At 36.3% G+C, this 19,667-nt stretch overlaps 1 protein-coding gene across 3 annotated transcripts in view; it reads left to right on the forward strand.

Annotated features, from left to right (window-relative positions):
* Positions 1-19,667, forward strand: part of CPNE8 (copine 8) — a 320,247-nt gene that overhangs the window by 69,422 nt on the left and 231,158 nt on the right. For all 3 annotated transcript variants that reach the window (XM_077870491.1, XM_077870492.1, XM_077870490.1), the window contains exon 6: positions 17,297-17,373. In XM_077870491.1, the coding sequence (XP_077726617.1) occupies positions 17,297-17,373 (77 nt within the window). The remainder of the gene's footprint in view (positions 1-17,296; positions 17,374-19,667) is intronic.

Raw genomic sequence — 19,667 nt, forward strand, 5'->3', positions numbered from 1 at the left:
ATGATTCATGATTTATATTTGTGTTGGCAGATTAATATTAAAGGTATATGTCCCTAACTGTTCATGTACTAATTGTCATAGAAAATAAATAACATTTTTAAGGGCTCCTAGAATAACATTTGGAGGAACTTATTAAAGCAAAGATACCTTCAGTATGTGAAAAGGATTAATTTTATTTATTATTTATTTACATACTTTTTAAAAGAAATGCTGTCAGTTCTCTGCAGTATTTGGAGTTGGATCAGGTTAAGTAAGATGAAATAGTGAGCCCGTGTCATTTGGAGTGGCTTCACTTCTAAGAGACTGAGAAGTGCTTGGGTGTAGGTAGTGTGATTTGCTATTCTGCTATGGTCCACTTGGTCAACAATATTTTCTACGTACCTCCTCATGCTGGCACCATGTCAGTTTCTGAGGGTATAGTATGAGAAATATGGACATATAGAGTCCATCCTCAAGTTCATTTACAGTGTCTTTTTTTTTTCCTTTTGAGTCCTGATCTTCCCGTCATCTACTCAGTGCTCTGAGTAGAATGCTACTTCTAGGGCCACAACTGTTCCCTAGGGACATTTCCAGGTTCAGGAGCAGCATGGGCATCAAAACTAGGCAGATATGGAAGTAGAGGTCTGGAGGGAGAGATGAGAGTGAGATTCTCTGCCCAAGCACCTGTGATCTGATCAGCTTGTTTATTGGACTGTGGGAATGGAATTAGACCAAGATAGTAGGAAGGGTTGAATGGAGGGTATATAGGGGGAGTGAAAACAGCATTCTGAAAGGAGTTTAACTAGGTTCCAAGTGGAATTCTATGTGGATGTAGAATTGGCAGCTGCTGGGGTTGAGAGGTGAGAGGCTGGATGGAGTCCTAGTCATGCCCAGAGGGTTAGGGTGGGTAAGATTTTTCACTTCTTCATTTTTTTAAGCCTATTGACTAGAATAGATGGATATGATTCCAGTGTCATTTGGAGAGCGGTGGTGTCATAATTAAGAGAAGAGAGGATGCATGAGAGGTTATTCCGAGCGAAGAGGCTGATTTGAGGAAACTAGAAAGCTAGTAAAAATGATGGTAAAAATCACAATATACTGTTCTTGTCCTTCATTGTAAGGAAGCTATAATATTTATTTCTGTTGTTAAGCATAGAGCAGAATCATTGAAGAAGCAAAGAATAGTTGTTCTAATTGACTTTTCTACAAATTGAAAACAAATAGTGTAATAAGCTCATTACTCTCCATATGTAAAGTCCATTTCAGTTGCCATGCCACCTTCTTGCTCTTTGTAAGACTTACAGGATTGTAGTTGTACATTTAAAACTTATTTGCTTAGCTTTGTATTGGAAGTTTTCCAAATTCCACTGGAAGATCAGAGAAAGAATTCCATTTGTAGTCAAAATTTTTTTGCAAGGAAAGAAAATGCATTCATTGATCTCACATGTAGGTGGTTAATATTAGAGATTTAGGAGCATCTCATAAATGTGATGTGTAGCTTGCCCTTAGAGGAACTCCAGCTGGAAACAGGCATGTGGATTGGGAGTGAGACAATTATTTTCTCAATTTCCCTCTCTGAAGGGCCCTGAATTTGCATTATGATTCTTCTCTGAGCTTCTGTTTCTCTCCAAAGACCAAGTCTCTGATTATTCATCTTTGTGCACAATTGAACTCCCTAAATCCTGAGTGGACACAGATTTTCAAGTGTTCACTCTCCCTGAATATAATTTCTGTTTCTCAGTTAAAACTACTCTTTAGAGGACATGGTAGTTGGGTAGAGGACTGGGTAGTTCAGGACTTTCCTATCAAGTGGGATATATTGAGGGTAAGTGTGAAGGTGGTAAGATGTGGTCCTTACCATTGTAGTTGCCTTGCATTCAGGACAAAGAGCAGTATATGAGATAGGAAAGTACCCTAAACATGATTAATTATATTTTCCTTAAAAATCCATAATTATTATTATATATGACTTTATGTACTACAGGAGCCCTGGATGTGTACGTATCTTTTAAAATCTTTTTCTTCTGCAGAATAGCTTTTTATAATTTTCCGTAAGACATATTTCATGTCTTCCTCCTGATATCTTGACCCTGCTTTATCTCCATGCTCTCTTCTTTACCAGCTTCTTATCACCACAGTTCTTTTCAGAACAGCCTAAGTTTTTACCATCTTGCTTTACTGGGTTCTATTTTTCATTTATGCTTGAACTATTCTGTCATAGGTTAGAGAAAAATTTTTGTGGCTTCTCTTCACTTTCTACTTTACTTGACCTCTCTTTTATTTTGGACGAAGTTGACTGCTGTGTTTTTGAAATCCTCTTATCCTCTGACCTCTCCAGAAATGTCTCTCTTGCCAAAATACCTGTGTGGCTCAGTTGGTTGAGTGTCCAACTCTAGATTTGGCCCAGGTCATGATCTCAGGGTCATGAGATTGAACCCCTCATAGGGCTCACAGCTCAGTGAAGAGTCTGTTTCTCTCTCTTGCTCTCTCTCTCTCTCTCTCTCTCTCCCCTCCCACACACACCCCTCCTCCTGTGCACTCACTCTCTCAAATACATAAGTTAATCTTAAAAAAAGAAGAAATGTCTCCCTTGCTTCTTTTTCTACCTCTGTGTTTACTCATTATTGATCTTTTTTTTTTTTTAAGTTTCTCTTCCTCTTCCTATTCCTAATTATTAGTATTTCTCCTGGTTCTGTTTTCAGTTTTCATCTCATCTCTCTGTATCAGCTCTCCCTGGGAAATCTCAATCATTTCTGTGCCTTACCCTGATGACTCCCAAGTGTCTGTCCCTCTGTGTACCTCAGCAAATGCAAGTTTCTGTTTGTTAGATACTGACTGGTAGATGTTCTGCCAAAGCCTAAAACGCAAACATATAAAAAAAATGTATGGCCTTTTCCATTTCAGTTCTCTGCTTGTATTATCTATTGCAAGAATTATCATCAATATAGTGTACTTAGTTAGAAAACTTGGTTGTATCCTTAACCTCTTTCTGGCTCACATACCACATCTTGTGAATGACCAAATCATGTTCATTCTAATGAAGTATTATTTCTCTTCTGTCTTCTTTCCTTTCTTACTGTTAGTTAATTCAGATTCTCATCACCTTCTCCTAAGGTGTTGCATGGCTTCCTATAGTTCCCATGCTTGTATTTTTTTACATTTTAGTATATTCTTTACATTACTCTGTGTTGTATTTCTTACATATCTTTAGTAAGCAATACAAATTAGTAAGTGCCTGGGTTTATAAATGGATGAGGTGTCAGAAGAGGGAGGAAATGTGTTTTTGAATTGTTACAAGAATTGTTAGAGATTACTATCTTGAATTTCTGTTCAAAATGGAAAACAAGAGCCCTTCTTAATTTGAAAGCATCCAAGTATAGATTTTGAGTGGAAGAGCGTATAACTCATTCGACCCAAAAAGAGTTCAGGAGGCATTTAGATCAGAGGAGCCAATGAACAAACTAGGTCTACTCCCTGAGGATGCAATTGTTTAAAAGTGTGGTTGTCTACCTGCCAAATTCGGAAAGTGAAATAAAAACTGGAACCTTTTAGGAGAGACTGCTAAGTGCATGGGCTTGCGTGTGGAGAGCAGGCACTTACCTTTCTTAAGGGGATTTAGTAGCAAGAGACTCCTTGAGTCAACAATAAGAAAATCTTTTTTTTCCCCATTCTCATTTCTGATAATTTTGCCAGAAACCCCTTTCAGGATGGCTTTATTTGATTTCCAGTACTTAAGGATCTTGGGTCAAATTCTTATATTTTCAGAATGAATAAGAAAATGGAGATATAATACAGAATTTTACCTTAGATTTCTAACATTGCAAATGAATACGAGATGAGTGGATAAAGAATCAGTATCCTTTTAACTGATTTTATTGGTGGTAGAAAAGTTCTCAGTGGAGAAACATGCTCCGGGTGACTTAGGGAATCCAGGGACATTTTCCTTTGCAGGATTTATCCTTTCTATGATTCTCTAAGGAAATTGGTGAAATACTATCCCCCTCAAGTGTTAGATCCTATGAACAGAATCTGGCATTTTTAATTCTAGCTTTGTTCCCTAACTTGCTGTTGAATCCACTAATCTTAATATCATTAGCAGAACTACATAGCATACTTTCATTTGCATAATAATTGCACCAGCTAAATCATTAATGAAAAGATTAATAACAGGCCCATAATTGGTGAATCTAGGATTCTGCTTGGTGTTCTGGACCAGATGACATCCAAACTGTGTATTAAATTTTGATACCCACCAGGCAATCCAAAATGCATTTATTCATTTGTTTACTCTCAGAAGGTACCCAGTAAAATCTTTGTTTTAGACATGTTAATGGCTCACTGGATTATTTTGGCCACCTTCAGTGAAGGTGTGTATATTTTTAAATATATTTTCTAAGTATCATCTATATAAGCTTCCACATGTAGTAGATCAGTTGTATTTGAAAATTTCATTTGAAAAAAAAAATGAAAATTTCATTTGAAAGATAATTGTTTGTGGGGCAAGATTTTTTTCAATAGAAGAAAAAACAGTTTAATCCATACATAATTGAACCGAATTCTAATGTATTTTTCATAAAATCAGGCAAGCAATAAATGTATTTCAGGTGGTGTTCAAGTGCCGAGGAATGCAGCAATGGATAAGACAAACTAGGTCCCTGTCCTAAAACAGCTTACACTTTGGAATTGGGGAAGTAGAGTGGGCAAATTTATTTAAAAGAAACAAATACAAAATGATTAAGATAACTTACTTCTTTATACGCTTCTAAGCTATTGATACAGAGAGAGAGTGACTAATGAAGACCACTAGTTAGAAGCTTTGGTTTCTTTCATCCAGGATATTCTGTACCAGTTCTCATCCTGGGTATACTTATGAAAGAGAAGGAAGGAACTACTGAAAATCTAGAGGGAGAACATTCTGGGCAAAAAAGAACAGCAGTGCAAGGACTTTGAGTCAAGAAAGAACTTGGAGGGACGCCTGGGTGGCTAAGAGGTTGAGCGTCTACATTTGGTTCAGGACATGATCCCGGAGTTCTGGGATCGAGTCCCACATGGGGCTTCCTGCATGGAGCCTGTTTCTCCCTCTGCCCATGTCTCTGCCTCTCTCTGTGTCTCTCATGAATAAATAAATAAAATCTTAAAAAAAAAAAGAAAGAACTTGGAATGATGATGCGACTGGAAGATAGCTACCATATAGAGAGCACTGTGAATTATGAGAGTGGAATTAAATAGTTTCAAAAAGTACATAGAATTCAGATGATGTGAACATTTGTAGGCCATGGCTTACAAAGAACATTTTTTAAAAAATGGATTTTACTGGAGGATGATGTAATCTGATTTATACGTTTAATAACAACTGGCAGCTGAAGTGGAGGATGGGGTTGGGAAGCAAGACTGGAATTAAGGAGACTGTTAGAGGAGGTCATTGAGAAGACATGACTGCGGGTTGACCCATGAGTTGGACCTGATCCCTCCCTCTCCTGACCTTGAAATGTATGTTCTACTCACTGTCCTGTTTCAAGGATATAGTCCTGAAAGGGTCATGTATTGTTGAGAACATCTGGACTGAATAGATGACTGAACCCTATTAAGGCCTCTATAAAAAAGTTTTAAGATTTTGGTAGGCTGGTGTGGAGATCTACTCACCCTGCAGCTACCCAAGATGAGTCTCACAAGCTAGTTCCTTTGCTTATGAAACTTGCTGCTTACTCAATCTGGAGTGGCCTGACATTTCTTCAGTCTTTCCTTGCTTTCCATGTTTGGAGACCAGTTTCAGATTTCACCTGGGGAACACCCCTGACTGTGAATCAAAAGAGACCAGTTGTAAGGCTGCTATAATTTAGCTAGATGAACAGTATTTCGTGGGTATAGCTCTTGAAGGGCTAAGAAATAGATTTTGGTGATATGATTACTGATGAATTGGACGTTTGGTGAGAACATAAAGGAAGTTAGAGTGACTCTTAGGTTATTGGCAAGAGCCACTGGGTAAATGGTTTAATTTATTGCAAGGAGCACGTGGAGGAGGAAGAAATTGAAGTGATGGAGTGAAGAAAGACAACTCAGTGATCAGGGTGGGATTACATTGTTTGAGACGCCAATAAGCATCCAATTGGAGATACTGACTAGGCCATGTCTGAAGAATAGAAAGATTGCTATGGGAACCATCATCCTATAAAGTTGGAACTCAGTAAAGTTTCTTAAAAATTTATATATAGGGCAGTCTGGGCAGCTCAGCGGTTTAGCGCCACCTTCATTCAGCCCAGGGCCTGATCCTGGAGACCCAGGATCGAGTCCTATGTCAGGCTCCCTGCATGGAGCCTGCTTCTCCCTCTGCCTGTGTCTCTGCCTCTCTCTCACTCTCTCTGTGTCTATCATGAATAAATAAATAGAATCTTTAAAAAAATTATATATATATAATTTGGAGAATCTATAGATAGATTTTAATCTATAGATAGATAAAATCTATAGATAGATTTTAAAGTATTATCATTGTTTTTTTATTAATTTAATTGGGAATATTTTGCAGAATAGAACCAAAGCTAGAAACTTTGGTGAACTGAAGCATTCAGAAATTGGGGGGAAGAACATTAGGCAGAATTATTATTTTTAGAAGCTGGTCAGGAGATGTCACTTTCCAATTCAAACTTTCCAGTGGGTTCTCTATACTCATGATGGAATTCACAGTGCTTCAGGGGCCCCTGGTTCCCTCCTCTCCTTCTCTTCTCTTCCATGCTCATTCTGCTCCAGCCCCACTGGCCATCTTGCTTTTCCTTGAACATCCCAAATATATTCTATTTCAGAGACTTTGTTTTTGTTTTTTCTCCAACCTGGAATTCTTTCATGCCAAATAGTCACATGGTTCTTTTTCTCACATTATTTAGGTTTCTACTAAATTATCACCTACTGAAAAGCCTTTTCAATAATAACTTTCTTTTTTCTATGTAATATACTTTCAGATCCTTAATAGATGATGAAAACTAGCCATATATGCATATTCAAGCTAAAGTATTTATGATTGATGTTTTATAAATGGATTATGTTTTCATATGCATTTTCAGCAGGGTCTTGTGAATATTAGACTTTAAGACAGAGAGATAGGACAATGCCTGAATTAGATTTGATGGCCATATCTTCAACACTCATTAAGTTATGTCAGGTATGATTGTTTGCATGCAAAACTGGCCCTTATTCGGGATTCAGTATTTAATAGTGATCTTGACTGATAATATTACATTACATTTAATAGTATTATATAATATCTAATTATCTAATAATGCAATGATATGCTTTATATTATTTAATAGAATATGTAGTAAATTTTCTTGTTACTTGACCTGTCAGCTATCTCACCATGAGTAATGGCTGTGAGAATATTTAACTTACTTTCTGTAAGCATATTACATTTCTCATTCCTTTGCTGATGAGAATATTCTACATAAAGTGATGTGCCTCCAAACCTAAATATTTTGCAAACATTTGTTTTACCTTTGAATAGTATAGCTTTATTTTTTAATCTATATAATATGGTTTTCAATTACTAAATATATATGTTATTGATAATTTAAAATAATTGGTTAATTTAGATCAATGACCACCCACTCATTGTTGGAAGCTTAATTTTCTTTTAGTGACTTACTGAACTGCTTTCATTTGGACTCTTAGCACACAAAAACTATTTTGAAAATCAACATTTGTGCTGGGGGAAGAGAAATGAATACATTCAGCTTTAGAGTATAATTTTGAAATTGTATTTGTTTCTTAACCACTGATGTATAAGTTTAGGAATTTTATTAATCTCTTGGAGGTAAATTAGCATTTTTGGTGTGTGGATGGATCCATCCATTAAAAAAGACAAATCCCTGCTTTAAAAAAAGTTGTATTATTATGTTAAAATGTGACAAATTGTTTCTACTAAAATATTGAGTCCAGTTGTTTCATTTGAGCTTGCCTTATTTCAAAATAGCATTCAGATGTGTTAACAACCATAAAGAAAGTGGAAATCATTATTGGAGCACAGAAGCACCATGTTTAGTTATTATAAATGATTGGCATATTAGTATATAGCACATAACATAATTAAGTCACACCTTAATCTTTATAGTTGATGTGATTAGATGTGATTAGTATGAATTAATTAAATAAAAGGAAGTCAGCAATATTAGCAGAGTGTCAGCAATAAAATAGATAATTCTGATGATAAAATTTCACAAGTGATATAAGCTTTCCTCACCAATTTTTTTCTACAATGGTCAAAATATTGTAAAAGCAAGACATTTTTTATCACTTAATTTCTCTTGCTCTTACTGGTTTAGCATGAATGTACTTAAGATTAGTTAAATGATCACAAATGGGCACAAGCAATAAATAGAGGCAAATCATGAGTCTGTCTTTTCAAGAAATAGGATGGTTAACTACTGAACAGTTGACTGCACTCAATTACTATGCTGTGTTAAAATTTAGCTATCAATAAATCTACTTAATGTCTCTTAATCTAAATTATATATTAATTAGAGATATTATAGTTTTAGATATTCCTTGATCACTTCATAAAACGGGAAAGCCGCATATAGATTGTCTTTGTAGACCTTTTAGAAAAAAGATGCCACACTATTGAATACTTATAAAATTGTTTATGATGATGCTAATAATCAACTACAGTTAACTTTGTGACAGTATAGAAATCAAAATTTACGCTTACCATTAATGCCTCCTGATCACTATATCATTGTTTTAATAATGTCATTCTTTTACATATGTATGTTTATACGTATACTACTTAATATGTTAAGATGAGTGGGGTAAAAGACATATTTTATAATGACACATAAAATGAGCATCTGAATCGGCCATGAGTGTAAAGGAGACATAAAATATTTTATACAAGTAATTACAGTATCTGCAGTTCTGGAATCTAGTGGAAAGGGATAAGTTTTGAGTATAACCCCAAGGAAGTAGGGAGGAGAAGTATATATTTATCTAATGTTTACCATGTTGCAAGCATCTCTTCTAAGTGTTTTGCTTATATTATCTGTATATATTATCTTTTTAAGTGCTTTGCATATATTATCTTGTTTAGTTTTCCCAACAACTTAATATGTAGGCATTATTTATTATGTCTATTTTATAGATCAGGATACTGAGACATAGAGTCACTAATAAGACAGTAATCAGTGGTCATTAGTAGGACTTGACTTAGTAAGTGGTTCAGCCAGAGCATAAACATGAGTAATATAGACACTCATAATTCTCACTCTTAAGGAATATGTTACACTGCTTTGCTGAATAAATAAATAAATAAATAAATAAATAAATAAATAAATAAATAAATAAAAAATAAATAAATACATGTATGCAAGTATGTAAAAGGTCTTTGAAAAAAGGTAAATCAGAATTAATACTGGTACCTAGCTAGCAAGCAAATAAACCAACAAACAAAATCACTTCATTTATTGCAAAGCAAACTACCTTTTTTAATATGTGTGGGATTATTAAAGTACATAGTATTAATGTAACTTCTATGAATATAGATAAGTAGCTAGCTTCAGTATAATATAGAATGCAAATAGAGGAATTGATCAGTAAAAAATGTAATGAAGAAATAATGAAGTAATAAATTTGAAGGAATTAGAATATTATGCTCATGCATGCAGTTAAAGAAGACACTGTCCTGAACATTAAAAAGAAAAAGAAAATAAATAACAATTGATCCTTGAACAACATGGGGGTTAGAGGTGCCAACCCCCATACAGTTGAAAGACTGTATAACTTTTGACTCCCCCAAAACTCAACTGCTAATAGGCTCCTGTTGACCAGAAGCCTTACTGATAACATAGTCAATTAATAAATATTGTGTATGTTATATACATTACATGCTGTATTTTTACAATAAGGTAAGCTAGAGAAAATAATATTTTATTAAGAAAATCATGAGGAAGAGAAAAATAAATTTATAGTACTCTATTTATTGAAAAAAATCCATGTAAAACCGCACAGTTTAAACCCATGTTGTAGGGATCCCTGGGTGGCGCAGCGGTTTGGCGCCTGCCTTTGGCCCAGGGCGCGATCCTGGAGACCCGGGATCGAATCCCACATCGGGCTCCTGGTGCATGGAGCCTGCTTCTCCCTCTGCCTATGTCTCTGCCTCTCTCTCTCTCTCTCACTGTGTGCCTATCATAAATAAATAAAAAAATAAAAATAAAAAATAAACCCATGTTGTTCAAGAGTCAACTGTATATTTGCATAATAATCAGCTAGAATGTGATGGTACTACAGTGCTTCCTTAGATTTTGAGCTACATTATATTAGTAATAAAATTAGATTTAGGTAGTTAATGGGAACAAGCCAGACTCCCTCTGATGTGCTGATAACTTTTTAAAACCACCTATGTATTATTACACATGCAAAACTCATAACATTGTTATAATGCTTTGTGTGCTGTGCTTTCTGCTTTTTTCTTGTCTCCTTTATTTTGTATTGCTTGGTCTTTCAGATTTAATAACAGCCTACTATATTCAGAGTAATATTTGGATACTTTTAAAGAGGGTAGAATGTATCCTATATACTAACAACATGGTTTATGTTCATTTAAATAGATTTCAAAACTAAGTTATATCTGTATCATTTAGATTATAAAATAACTGATTCGGCAAATATTTATTGATCTCTTGGTCATTTTGAGGAAAGCCCAATAGTTAATGTGATTGAATAAAATGAAGCATTTCTCAACTGCCAGACACTATAAACTAGATTTGGTCTTTGTGTGTGCTAAAGCTGTGGAAACATGCCTGGATTTATTACTGGAAGTTCTATTGTGACGTAATTATAATGACTCATCAACTGGAACACAACACCGTAGTAAGAAACAATAAAGCAGTTCGTGTTAAAGGTAATTTTTATTTCTATCTTTAACTACACATCAGAATATCTAAAAATATCCACTAAAGGACATGTATTCTATTACTTTGTTTAAAATGCACAGAAGATGGGAAGCATTGAGAGAACTGAAAAATAGATTCAGTAGAAATTTCCAGTGCATGGCATAGTTGACAATCACTGTAAGCTTATTTTTCCACTGTGAGTGCTAAATGTGCTGCTCGATAGGGAATACATAAACACAGGTAAAACAACTACATAAATGCTGTAAATATTTAGGGGCAGAGTGTGCAATAACTCCAGAGATAACACGTATAGATGTGTACCATATCTTTTTGGTACACATTTTATTGATTTTATTGTTTTAATTTCCTTTTTGTTCAGCAATGATATCTGTTTGCTAATATGTCTACCCTAATGTGGATATACTCAATACTTTTGTTTTCTTGTGTAATGACAGCACAGGACAGCTCTTAGCATGCACAGCTACCTACCATATCTTTTTTTTTTTTTAATTATTTATTCACAAGAGACACACACAGAGAGAGAGAGAGAGAGAGAGAGGCAGAGACACAGGTAGAAGCAGAAGCAGACTCTCTGCGGGGAGCCTGATGCTTGACTTGATCCTGGGACCATGGGATCACAACTTGAGCGGAAGGCAGACAGTCAACCACTGAGCCACCCAGGTGCCCCTACCTTATCAGTATCTTTAGAAAAGAGTTCTAGAATCTCTCATGTATTTTTCACTGCTTATCTCTTTCCAATAGGCAAGCATCACCTGATGGAAACCAAAACTACCCCTCAAGCTTTAATGACTGCTCTGATAAAGAATTCCAGAGTCCCAGACCACTCAGAAGAGCAATGATTTATTCCAAATCTTTAGTATTCAGCACTGACTTTCTGCCATGAGACTTAGAGAAATTTGCGTTTTTTAACTCATAAACATATCTGTAATATCTGTTTTGAAATTGGGAAAGATATGTTGCTATTAAGGATATTTAATTTAAATATGTCAAGGTTTACCTAACATACTTTTTACCTACTTGGAAGCACAATTTAAAATAATATACACTTTTATGAAGATCTCATAACTGAACTAACGTGAGTTCACTCTTTGGTGAGTCACAGATACACCCAAGGGGGGTTGTCACACAAAGGAAAATTTCTTTGCAGCAAATGAGAGGATCACAGGGAGTAAGAGCAAGGGTGGATGGTTTCCTTCTATTTAGGGTTAGAGTGAATATTTAGAAAAGGGAACCTTGTCATCATATGTAGAAGTAGGCATAAGGTTTCATATGTACCTTAAGGAACTGTGCTTTAAACATACATCATATAGGGACCCCTGGGTGGCTCAGTGGGTTAGTGCCTGCCTTTGGCCCAGGGCATAATCCTGGAGTCCCAGGATCGAGTCCCACATCAGGCTCCCTGCATGGAGCCTGCTTCTCCCTCTGCCCGTGTCTCTGCCTCTCACTCTACGTCTCTCATGAATAAATAAATTTTAAAAATCTTAAAAAAAAAAACAAAAAAAAATCCATACATCATATGTTGTGTTAATGATGTTTGTGCTCCTCCTTGGGTGAAGGTTTTAGCATTATAATGAGGGAGAAGTTACTGTCCTTCACTCCATGGTCCATTTGCACATGTGTGAGTTCAGTGGTTAAGCTTAAACTGGTCTGGATGGTCTGGGCCTCTGGATTTCTTTGCCAGAGCAGTCATTAAAGCTTGAGGGGTAGTTTTGGTTCCTATCAGGTGATGCCTGCCTGTTGGGTCTTTTTTTGCCTACATTACATAAGAGATAAGGTAGAAAGAACTTAAGGAAATCGTGGGACAAAGGTTAATGAGTACAAGTAGGTGAGCAGTAAAGGTCAGGTCTTGGGTTTAGCTGGTGACATTTCCTTCTGTAAGCCATCAAGTTTCAGATCTAGAGTTATTTTCTGTTTCTCTCTTCCTGTCTCCACTGTACCCCCTGCACATCGCCCTATTGACGTAGGACAAATGTTAGGGTTCGAAGCCGAGGGTCAAGAAAAAATTCTTGAGATGTCTTTGGTGCAAAGAGGTGGTCTTATTTATTAAAGCATGGGGACAGGACCTGTGGGCAGAAAGAGCTGCACTGGGGTCATGAGGAGTGGCCCATTATATACTTTAAAGGTGGGTGGGGTTAGGGAGAGTGCAAGTCTCTAAGGAATTTTGGAAGAAAGGTTTCCAGGACGTTGAGAGGGCTAGCTATTGTTGGGAAAAGTTCACTTGTAAAACCTTAGTCATGAGACCCTTCAGCTGTATATCGATGGGCCATATGCTTAAGGGATGGTGGCCAACATGTATCTTGAGGAGTAGAGAGATAAAGGAAGTTTTCAAAGGAATTTTTATATGTTAAAGTAGACTTACAGGATCCTGGGGGTTGGGCTAAGATTGCTGTTTGCCCTTAGCAAAGTGTTAACATCCAGGCACCTGAGTCCCAAGGGGAATGTTACTCTGCCTATTTCAAGGATTTGTCAATGGGCTGTAACTAGTAAGGAAATTTGACAATTTTACTTCTGCCTTTCTTTCCCACATCACCACCATGTGCAAGTATAGTTGACACCAAATCCTGTCACTTTTCCCTGCTCTATTTTGTGTTACAGCTGTAGTTTGGATCTTAGCACTTGGCTTGTTAACTACTATAGTCTTCTGATTGATCCCCTTCCAGACTTTTCATTTTCCCTCAGTCCATTCTGCACACTGGTACCTGAGTGATCTAGATGAAGCAGGGGAGAGAGGTTCTTGTCTCATGGAGTTGAAGAATGAATCTCATGGACAACGGAGAATGAGCAAAGTGATAGAGTTTTATTAAGCCAAGGATACAGAAAAAGTTCTCAGAAGTGAGAGGGGTTCCAGTTAGATTGCCAATGAGCCCTTTTCATCTCTGGTCTTTTATTGGGACTTTATCAGGAAACTTGCCAGGGGTTAGGTCAGGTGTCTGGAACTAGACATGACGCTTACACACATTGTGTGAGAGTTTTTGTTTCTGGGACATCTATGATCTATAAATACGTATTGGTAGGTCTGGTTAATCTTCATAGTGAACTTTTCCTTTGAAGCCGGATTAGTTTTTGTGGTTATTTTTATTTTCTGTGCTTAACAATGTAATTATTAGAAAAACATTTTAACCTTAGTAACTGGAGTAGGAAGGGTCTAAATTTTCCTGATCTCTGTCTTTGTTCTGTCTCAGCATCTGAAGTATGTGAAATACCCTTGGAACCTGGGTAGGGTCCCTATTCTTTTCCTTACCTAAAGTCCTATCCTTTCACTATTCGTGAATGCACTATTCTAATGGTATCCTTGAATTACTAACAGGCTTCCAGTTGCTTCTGATTAGCGAAAGGCAACTTTTTTGTTTATTTGTTTTTGCCCAGCTAACTGGACCTTTCACCCTCCTGGGTCTTCATCTTCAATTCTGCCCTTTACTTGATGCCAGTTCTTTTCTGATTACATTCTTGCCTGATCTATTCTTTAGAACTATGTCAGGGAGGAAAAATAATTCTCCCTCTACCCGTCAAGATTCTTGGCTGACAACCCTCTGTAATGAAAAAGACAGATTAACAGGAGAAAAACAAATGAAAGTTTAATAACATAGTATACTTCTTGTAAAATGCCAGGAACAGCTGAGTAATTCCCTGAAATGGTCCAAATCTTTTTTTTTTTTTTTTCTTTTTTGGTCCAAATCTTATACCATCTCTACCTAAAGACAAAAGATGTTGGTGGGTGGGAAACCAGTTATGGGAGGTTTTCAGGCAAAGCATATTAGAGAGGGCATGATTTATGCAGATTTAAGTCTCTGCCTTCTCTGCTCAGATGAGTTCCTAGAGGTTTAGTGACCCCCACCCCCCGACTTCTTAGTACAGTGAGGGAGACATAAATGCAAATTTCTTTTAAATGTAAATGTCTCCTACAAAAGGGTAACTTCTAATCTGGTTTTCAGGGCTTCTGCTGTGTCTGCTGCTTCTTCAAAATATAATCCTTCTGCCAAGGAGGCCTATTTCGGGGTAGCCAATTCTGCTTTTTTAACTGCAATTGTAAATGAACTCCAGGGCTTCACTCCTTGGCATTCATTAAATTGAACACAACCCAAGAAAGTGTTGAAAGCAAAGAAATTTCTATTACTTTTTACAAGTGAGAAGATGGAGGCAGCTGTCAAAGCCCTGTCTCCCCCTGGCGTGAGTATAGGAACCCTTTATTCAGTGTGTTGTGGGGGGCAGGGAACTTGCATATGCATTACATACACATTAAGGAGTTATAGATATTCTATTATTTAGGCACTTTGGTTCAATTGAACATGTCTAGCATGTCAACATGCTAGTACATGAATCTATTTTCAAAAACTGGCAGAAAATCCCACCTGTAGGAAGAGATCTGAGTTTTATAATGCGTTGAAGGTAACTATAGGAAAACTTAGGGGGGCTCAGGTCCTCAGCTCCAAAATGGCCCAAACTGGCTCAGACTGGCTCATGTAAGGTGAAAGAAACACCTACTAAGGGGCTAACAGATGAAACTCCTAGCCGATGTGTCTAAATGGTGTGTCTCTTGATTGGATTGGGGCCCCCAAATGTGGGCCTATTTTCAGGTGGAAGCTGGTAGTAATGGGGCACTGGAGGTGAAAGAATGGACCTGAGGCAGAACAAAGGAGGTAGAAGTTTATTGAAAACACTGCAAGGGAGCAGCGGCCTGATCAAGAGGAGAGGCTGTCTGCCAGGAGGCAGTGGGAAGGAGCTGTTTTTAAAGGGGGAAGATGAGGAGGTATGATGAGGTGTGAAATTCTCCCTTTTTTGGCAGCTGTGCCTGTTGTAAGTAGCCCATTGGTCAGTTAGGGCTTATGGATATTTTTAGGGGGGGGGGTCCTCTGATGGGCCCATCTGTTAAGCCTGGTGGTCTCTGCAAGCCCTTTCTACATTCCATTGCTCAAAGTGGCCTCCTTGGTGGGAATGACTGGTTTTTGCTAAATAAAACACATTCCTTCCTTGCTTTTGTCCTTTACCCCTCTTCCCTTCTCATATCTTTCATTTTGTCCTTTACCCCTCTTCCCTTCTTCTGTCTTTCAGTCCTGGGATCTGAGTAACTTCCCATTGCATCCTAGCCAAAGAATGTCCAACTCTCTTCTCTCCTCTGATCAGATTCCTACTTGACTCTCAAGGCTTACTTCCTTTGGGAAATGTTACCCTGACTATCCTAGTCTGCAGTGTGGACTTTTTCCTTCATGAGAGTTAGAACACTCCTCCTTAATTTTTTTTTTTAAATGGAAGACATAGTTTTTACTTTGTGACTTGTTAGACATTGAAACATTTTACTTATTAAAAACTTTAAACAACATTTTGTTTGCCTTCATTCCTGTCCATCCTTCTTAGGGCTTCTCCTGGGCCAGTTCACTGTTTAATTTAGGGAGATCTTCCACCTTCTCTTTTAGGGGATTGAAATAATATACAAGCTAACCTGGAGTGTGTGTCTGTCTCTGAACTACTCTGAACTACTTCCGTATTTTCTTGATTCACATATCCAAAGATGTCGAAGCTCTGATTTTCTGGGCATGTGAAATTGCATTGTATTTACAATGTTTAAATTCTTAGTCAGCATATTATTCTAGAATCAGAACATCTGGGTTAGTCTTGACCGTGCTGCTTACTGACTGCTTTACAACATGAAAAGGTCAACCTCCTATATGATTAGGAGTTTCTTTATATGTGAAATGAAGATTAATAACAGACCTTACATTTTGCAAGGTTATCCTGGGTCTTGGAAATAAGTATACAGTTGTACTCAAATAAGATTCATCTAATTGGACATTAATGAACTTTATAATCTAATAATACTTTACCTATTTTTAGGTGGTCAGTATATGCAAATATTAACTCATATGGTAACTCCTTCATCCTTAAAACAACTCTGAGGAGTTAGCATGTTAGCAATGAGGAAACTGGAGAACTTAATTAATTGCCCTATCCCTGGTAATCAGTGGCAGTAGTGGAATACACAGACACCTGGTAGTGTGGCTTGGGGCCCCACCTGTAGCCACATCTCACAACCTTTCTGTAGGTAGTGCTGCTATTTGTTAACCACCACTGCTCTGTGCTTGCACAGATTGCCTCAGCCCAAAGTTTACTAGGTTCAAAAATATCCAAAATCAAGCCAATTGTGAAATCAAATCCTGGGACTTTCCCCCATTTTTGTTGTATTTTCAAAAAGAGAAAAGAATGCCTTGCTTACTTGCAAAAACAAGCCTGCTGTGATAAAAGGACAAAGGGTTTTGCAAACTTGCAGGAAAATCACATGCTAAAATTAATGCATATTGAGCTTATTTTACTTACTATTAGAGGTTAGAGTATTTCAGCAATGAAACCAATGCAAATATGTTGTACAAAATATGTAGTGTAAAGACAGTTTGAGAACTTATGAGCTTTAATCCTCTTATCTATTTTAGGACTTTCTGGGACAAGTGTTTTGTACATTGGGGGAGATTGTTGGTTCTCAGGGAAGTCGCCTGGAAAAGCCAATAGTGTAAGTATTTTTTAATCCAGACAATGAAATGTTAACTCTTCAGTTTTCATTTTGGTAGTTTGGAGTTGATGAATACATGGTTGTAGACCAAAGTGGTTTTAAAAATCTTATTGAAGTTTTTTTCTAACAAAGAGTTTTGACATGTTTGTAAAGAATCATTTCTATTTCAGCTGACATATGCCATGTTGTAAAATGTTCGCAAAATGAAATGAGATTTTAAAAAGGAAATGTATTGTTTTCCTTTTTGGTTATAAGCATTAATTCTTAGATTTAAGAAACATTTTGAAAAGAGACTTTCCTACTTTGGGCCAGGGGCTATATATAGCACCATTCTTTATACCATATGCTTAATTATATGCATTTTTAGTGATTGGGATTTTAATAATGATTTTTACTACAATATTGGTTTGTAAAAAAACGAAGTCTATAAATGTTAAGAGAAGGTAGTATCTCAGAATTTTGTATTCTTACTTCACTTTCAATCACTGGGCTCCTGTTCCATTTTCAGATCATTTGCGTAGAGTGATCCTATTTTCTCCAGTTCTGAATGAGATAGAAAACTGACTTTAGATATTTTTTCCCTAAATCTTCCCCCTCACTGTCTTCCTTCTTCTTCCCCATACCCAATCTCAATTATTTGGATTCAATGAACTGTTCATAAAAATCAAATGATCTAGAGAGAATACTGAGAAGATTGTAGAGCTAACTACAATATCAAAAGGCTTGGGGAATTTTGAAGTGAATATCTTCAACAGTCTTTTAAGAATCTCAAATTCATAAAATAAATGTGTCAAAACTCTTCAAATCTATTCACCTTTGATATCCAAATACTTGAAATGTCCAAGGCATCATTCTCACATTATCGCTATAGAATTGAACTTCATACTGACTGTGTTGTTACACTAATAAGAAATCTATGAATTTTTACTTCTTTTATTTAATTTGATTTTCTTAGAAAATTATTACTGAGTGCCAATTCGAAGACTTTTGCATATCAATGCCTTTTCAACACTTCTTTCACATATAATTTATTTTCATATTTTTGTAGGATATATAAGCATATGATTCAAATATGTTTATGCTCACTTTAATATGTCAGTGATAAGTAATCTGTAAGGCTAATGCAAGTATTTTCTACATTGTTGAGTACTGATTTAGGGCCATGAAAATTCTTGGAAGATCACTAACTCACCCTTTTTGCTAAAACATATCAGTCGTATATACAATACTTTGAATATTGATGCCCTGAATATTCTTTGAGCGAAAACGAAAGCAGTTAAAATATAGAATTTTTATTTCACATCAACAGAATAGAGATTTTTATGGAACTTGCTCTCATACTTTTAAATCGGTCATTTTACTGGTTATTTTGATCTGGTGTTTTTTTCTCCATAATGGGAAATTAGAGCTCTACTTCCAGAAAACTCTTAAGTTATATAAGATATTTTCCAGTAGAAAATTATTTTTATGTTAGTCTTGAAACATATTAAAAAGTTGATATTATACTGGTTGGAAGGTGTGGTAGATATAGTGTGAGATGTGGTTCTTGTTCAGCTGATTCAGTAATTCTCACTAGACCAACAAAAACACATTCAGGCAATGGGTGGAGATGTCTAGAGTAATAATTATGCAGATATTGGGAATATTTGCTGGCAGTTGATTTATTATCATCTCACATAATCAGGAAAGATGAAATGCCCATTATGTTTTTCCTCATTCCTGCTGAGGATGGGATAGCATAAATGAGACAAAGCCTTAGAAATCTGTGTAGGCAACAGGAAGCTGTTCTAACTACTCACTTTGCTTCATCTATAGGGTCTTTGGTAATATAGGCAATTTTATTGGAAGTGTTGATATTATCTCTCTCTTATTGACAAAGGTAGAATTCATTCAATTTTTAAAGTATATGTAACTAATGTTTTATTCAACCTTTGACTCTACTGGGAAGTCTTTTCAGGTAAGTAAATATTAAGAAAAGGGTTAAAAGGTGGACTTATTGTTTGAGCAGTGAGAGTTCAAAAAGAATTTTTTTTAAAGTAAATTTAACTAGGCAGGCATGTATTAATATTAAATGGGCAATGAAATATAGAGCTTGAGTAGCAAAGAGATTGGCGACAAAAGAAAGAAGCAAAAAATAAAACTGTAAGAATGGCAGTGTGGTGGCCTATTACACGAGGGAAACCCAGTTAGATACTTGAGATAAAGAGAAAACAGAAAGAGGTGAGAGAGGGAAATCAAATAGGAGAGACTAATCAAAAATAGGAGAGTAAAAGTAAATATAATTGGCTTGCTGG

This window comes from Canis aureus, chromosome 25 (genome assembly GCF_053574225.1).
Source record: "Canis aureus isolate CA01 chromosome 25, VMU_Caureus_v.1.0, whole genome shotgun sequence".
In the NCBI taxonomy this organism is placed as follows: Eukaryota; Metazoa; Chordata; class Mammalia; order Carnivora; family Canidae; genus Canis; species Canis aureus.